Source organism: Ochotona princeps, chromosome 4, assembly GCF_030435755.1.
Source record: "Ochotona princeps isolate mOchPri1 chromosome 4, mOchPri1.hap1, whole genome shotgun sequence".
NCBI lineage: Eukaryota > Metazoa > Chordata > Mammalia > Lagomorpha > Ochotonidae > Ochotona > Ochotona princeps.
The window spans coordinates 13,226,166-13,231,333 of record NC_080835.1 but is presented as its reverse complement, the minus strand read 5'-3'; the positions used below and the strand labels follow the sequence as shown (position 1 = coordinate 13,231,333).

At 36.4% G+C, this 5,168-nt stretch overlaps 1 protein-coding gene across 1 annotated transcript; it reads left to right on the top strand.

Moving 5' to 3' along the window:
* The first annotated feature begins 3,146 nt into the window (after window positions 1-3,146).
* Window positions 3,147-4,067, top strand: LOC101535842 (olfactory receptor 5AS1). Its single transcript, XM_004585544.2, has one exon. The coding sequence runs from the start codon at window positions 3,147-3,149 to the stop codon at window positions 4,065-4,067; it is 921 nt and encodes a 306-aa protein (XP_004585601.2).
* Window positions 4,068-5,168: the final 1,101 nt, after the last annotated feature.

The following is a 5,168-nucleotide window of genomic DNA, read 5'->3' as shown; positions in this document are numbered from 1 at the left end:
ATTGGAATCAGTTTGTCATGTGCCAGGCACATACGATCAGAGACAAATCATTCATTAATGTGTGGAATGGAAAATAAACTTTTATTCTTATGAATTTTAAATAATATTTATTTTTACTGAAAAGGCAGATTTACAGGGAGAAGGAGAGACAGAAAGTCTTCCATTTTTCTGGTTCAATCCCCAGCGGCCACAATGGCCATAGCTAAGCCCATCTGAAGCCAGGAACCAGGAGCTGCTTCGGGTCTCCCAAGCAGGCGCAGGGTTGTAGGGCATTGGATCATCCTTTACTGCTTTTCCAGGCCAAAAGCAGGTGTTGGATTGGAAGTGGAACAGCCAGGACATGAACCAGCATTCATGCAAGATGTTTGATCTTGGAGGTAGAGGAATAGCCTGTTGAACCAACGCAGTGACCCCCATTATGATTTGTATAAATAGATAAAACATTCTTGATAAAAGTTCTCAGTTTGGGTATGGCCGAGTGTTTGATGTTCTTCAATAAACTATTTTTGGAAATGTCATTTTATCATAAATTATTATTTATTTGAAAAGTAGAAAGAGAGAGGAAGAGAGAGAGTGTTATTCCTTCTGTTAGAGCATTCCTCAAATGCCAACAATGACCAAAATTGTAAAAACATATTTACAAGGCCTCTCATTGCACTAGGAATATTGCATACTTTATACATTTCAGAAATGAAGATATTGGATTACATACTGAATATATCTTTGCTACCAAATTTTAAGATATTATTTATTATTGTGTTTAGTTTTTCAGTTGTCTTTTCTGATTTTTTAACATTAAATTTACTATTTGCGTTTTTTCTTAATATTTGTGCATATTGTGGTTGAACATGGCTTTTCAATATGTGTAAATACTGCACGGTGGTCAAATCATGGTCGTCAACACTTTCACTCCATGTCACTACTTTCGTAAGTTTGTCATTTTTTACAAGAAACTATAAGTCCTGCTGTTATTTTTAAATCACTTATTTCCATTATAAAAATATGTCTACCATAAACGTATGTTATGTTTGTGTTATATTTATATTAATACCTATCAGTTAATTATTAGTTATTTTGTACTATTTTCTGTCATTTGATGCTTTAGTTGTAGACACAACACAGCATTATTATAAAAGCAGCAAAGAAAAGATAGATTGAAGATTAAAAACTAGAATGTTTATAAGCTTTAGAAATGCTTCAGTGCTACTTCCAGGATTGCCACTTCCTCACCAGTTTAGGTGCTCACCTTGCATTCTCTTCCTGCCATGTTCTCCTTCTTATTTATTTATTTATTTATTTATTCTGAGTTAGAAAGGAAGACTGACTTTTCAGTGCTTAAGAGACTGTAAGTCATTGCATTGGCTAGGAAGATTCTGCTTTTAAAAAATATGATAATGAAAAAAATAGTTTTTCATTATTTATTTGCCCTAGTTATTCAGCACAATTTTACTTATAGAGATTTTTAACAATCCAACTCGCTTTCTAACGAATATTCTACTTTCACAGTTTTCAATTTACATATGTCCCAGTTGTACTGTTTTTGTTGAGTCTTTTCCTCTTCATTTTACAACGTGTTTGTTCACATTGACCCAGGTCAGAAATGCATTCACAGGTTCTGCTGCAAGTGCTGTGAAAACTCCTCAACGTTTCCAGATCTTGATGCCAAACATCGTTACACCCCAGGAATAAGAAGAAGAAATAAAGCATGGAGATAGGAAAGCAACAATTACAACACATGAGGAAAGGTTTCAGTGCTCCCAATTAAAGCATTTACATAAACACACAATATTTACATACACAAATGATTTATCTTTATAACTGAATGCTATCATGTAATCAATAAAACCAAAGAGAAGGCAAGCTTTAAGAGGGATTTGAACATTTCAAAGTATTGGAATAACGAAAGTAGAAACAAGAATAATTTAAACAATTTTTGAATGCCTATTTTTTTAATATATATTTTATTATATTATTTATGTATCTGAGGTGAAGGGGGATATTGAGGGAGAATCCCCACCCAGTCTCCCACCCGCCCAAGGTTCCAGATGTGGGGCATGCTGAGATACTTGCTCAATTGGTCTTAATAGTCCTCCAGTTATGGATCGCTGCCAGTCATATCCCTCCCAGCTCGATTAGGTCATTGAAGAAGCCACTGATTGTCACAGTCCATCATGGAGTCTTCATTTGCCCAGTATTTCGCTGCCCAACGTTTAGCTCAGGTGGTTGATTGATCTGTTCCGTCCTCCATCCTCTCCTAGCCAGGGCTCTGAGTCCAGCAGTTCGATTGGGGAGATCACCAAAGAGACTTAGAGGTATTCAGATTCCCGCATGTTCCAGCTAGCACCGGTTCCAGCACAGTCCATCACCACAATCAGTTGGTGGTTGCAATCGCTGGGCTGGCTCCGTTCTCAGTCCCGACTTGCACTGGAACCAAGGGTGTTGCAGTCCAGCCTGGTTCTGCCCAGCATGCACTCGACTATTTTTAAAGGTTTTTGTTTAGTTATATGTTATTTATAAATCTCTTCATTTATTCATGTGAATATCAGAAGTGGATGAACAATATCATGAGGATCAGAAAGTAGCAGCGAAAGCTCAAGTTCTATATGACATCATACCTGTCATGGCCAATATTACTAAATATTATGAAATATTTGTTAAAATATTATTTAAAATGAATAATTAGATCACAGATATTCTTCCACAGAATTATATATTTCAGCCTACAATCTTTGTTCTCAAATCTACATTATGTGTGAGAATGTCATTTTAGTATTATAAAAACAGTGTATTTTCACCAAACATTTCCTTAACTCATCATCTAGCAGTTCTCATCCAAGAACCACTGACTCTCTTCCAGGATGAAAGGAGCCAACCTCAGGTAAAATTCGTGCATTTATAGCTCTTCGGTCTCATGAAACACTACCTTCTGAATTACATTTACCACCCAAATTATGATATCTAACATTTCCCTTAAAGGGAGATTATAAAATCAAAATGCCACTAAAAATATCATCTATGTGATTCTATTTACCTTCTGTTTGCTTCCTCAGCAGAGAGAATAAAGATGTCTTGCTTCATCTGTAACCAAAGTCAACTCCCTTCTCTTGACACCACATGTACCCAATGAGAGAAATCAGAGAACAAAGATGTTGAGGAGCAATTACACCCTGCCAACTGAGTTCATATTAGTTGGATTCACAGATTGTCCACCTGTCAGAGTCACCCTATTCTTTGTGTTTCTTGTAGTCTATACATTAACAGTGGTGGGGAATTTGGGCTTAATAATCCTAGTTAATATAAACCCAAGCCTCCACACCCCCATGTATTATTTTCTTGGCAACTTGTCTTTCTTAGATGTTAGTTACTCTACAGCAATAGCTCCTAAAACGATGGTGAATTTTTTAGCTTCTAGGAAAAGCATCTCCTCCTATGGCTGTGCACTACAAATGTTTTTCTTTGCTTGCTTTGCGGATGCTGAGTGCCTCATCCTGGCAGCCATGGCGTATGATCGCTATGCAGCCATCTGCAACCCGCTGCTGTACTCCACCCTGATGTCTAGGAGAGTCTGTACTGGCTTGGTTGTATTGGCCTATTTCAGTGGAAGTCTGACATCGCTGGTACATGTCTCACTCACATTCAGCCTGCCGTTTTGTGGGTCTAATGTCATCAATCACTTTTTCTGTGATATCCCGCCCCTCTTGGCTTTATCATGTGCAGACACCCACATCAATGAGCTTCTACTCTTTGCTTTGTGTGGCTTCATCCAGACAAGCACATTTGTGATAATATTTATCTCTTACTGCTGCATTCTCATCACAGTTTTGGGCATCAAGTCTTCAGGCAGCAGAAGCAAAACGTTTTCTACCTGTGCCTCCCATCTCATAGCGGTGACATTATTCTATGGAACCCTTCTGTTTATGTACTTACGTCCCGCCACCAGCTATTCCCTGGACACTGACAAGGTGGTGGCAGTGTTCTACACTGTTGTCTTTCCCATGTTCAATCCAATAATCTACAGCTTTAGAAACAAGGATGTGAAAAATGCCCTCAGAAAACTATTAGAGTGATGGTTTTCAAATGAACAAGAATTTAAATGATTTAATAATATTCAATGTCTCAGTGGCTCTTCTAATCTCTTCATTAACAAGAGCATGCTGTGTCAATTATGTTAAGCATATCATTATTTTATATAAATAAAGGGAATTTTTTTTCCCTCACGGCCTTAAAATTCTTCCCTGTCTCTTTCTGGAATATCATTTCCAACTTTATTTTACTTTGTAAAAACATTGCTGAATATTAGAAAAATAATTTATTTCCACTTAGTATGCCATAAATACTTTGTACACTGATTTGTGATGTTATTAATAATGTTTTAAGGCATATGTAATTTGTGAGTCAAAATATCTGTATTAGAATTTTATTGGAAGCAAAGAATAAGTATATATGACACCTGTTCAAGACTGATGCACAGGACGGAGGATAGGTGTTTGAATGACTAGATGACTTAGTGAGTAGAATAAGCCTTCTTTGAAAATTGAGTCTAGATTCCACACTTAGTGTTAAAGACATTTTATATTAACAATGATAGGTAGTAACAGTAGTTCCATTGCCTCCCAGGAAATAATAAAAATATGTAAAGCAATAAAGTCTAATATTATGCATAGCAGCCAACCTTTATGAGATTTATTTATTTCCTTTGGTGTAGGGTGAAAGACAAAATAGTGCCTACGATGCTGAATTACATTTCATTTGTAAGAAAGTCATGTAATGCATGAATTCAAAATGAATACTGACATAGAGTTCACACATTTAACACAAATTATGGGCAAGATTCGACATGAATTCTGATACATTGCTTTTCGTTTTAATTCAATGTTTATATATTCATCACTTAACTATGTAAATTGCAGCATCAATGTTTTCAAAAGCTAGGATAGTGTCATAACGTGTACTGTGTATTCCTACATGAGAAAAATTTAAAAAAACCCTCTATATTCACAGAGAATGATTTTTGTTCCTTTTTTTTTTGAGAAAACCATAGGAAAACCACATGACACAATGCCTCTGCCTCTTCGCAATTCTCATGATGCACGGCCTGTTGATAGAATGGTTGGAGTCAGACAAGGGAGATTTACAAAGATGGAAGCAGTGTCAGCTACATTGTTCTC

Bases quoted from the DNA above. Each gene is read 5' to 3' on its own strand.
- LOC101535842 (XM_004585544.2), top strand. From the start codon at position 3,147: ATGTTGAGGAGCAATTACACCCTGCCAACTGAGTTCATATTAGTTGGA.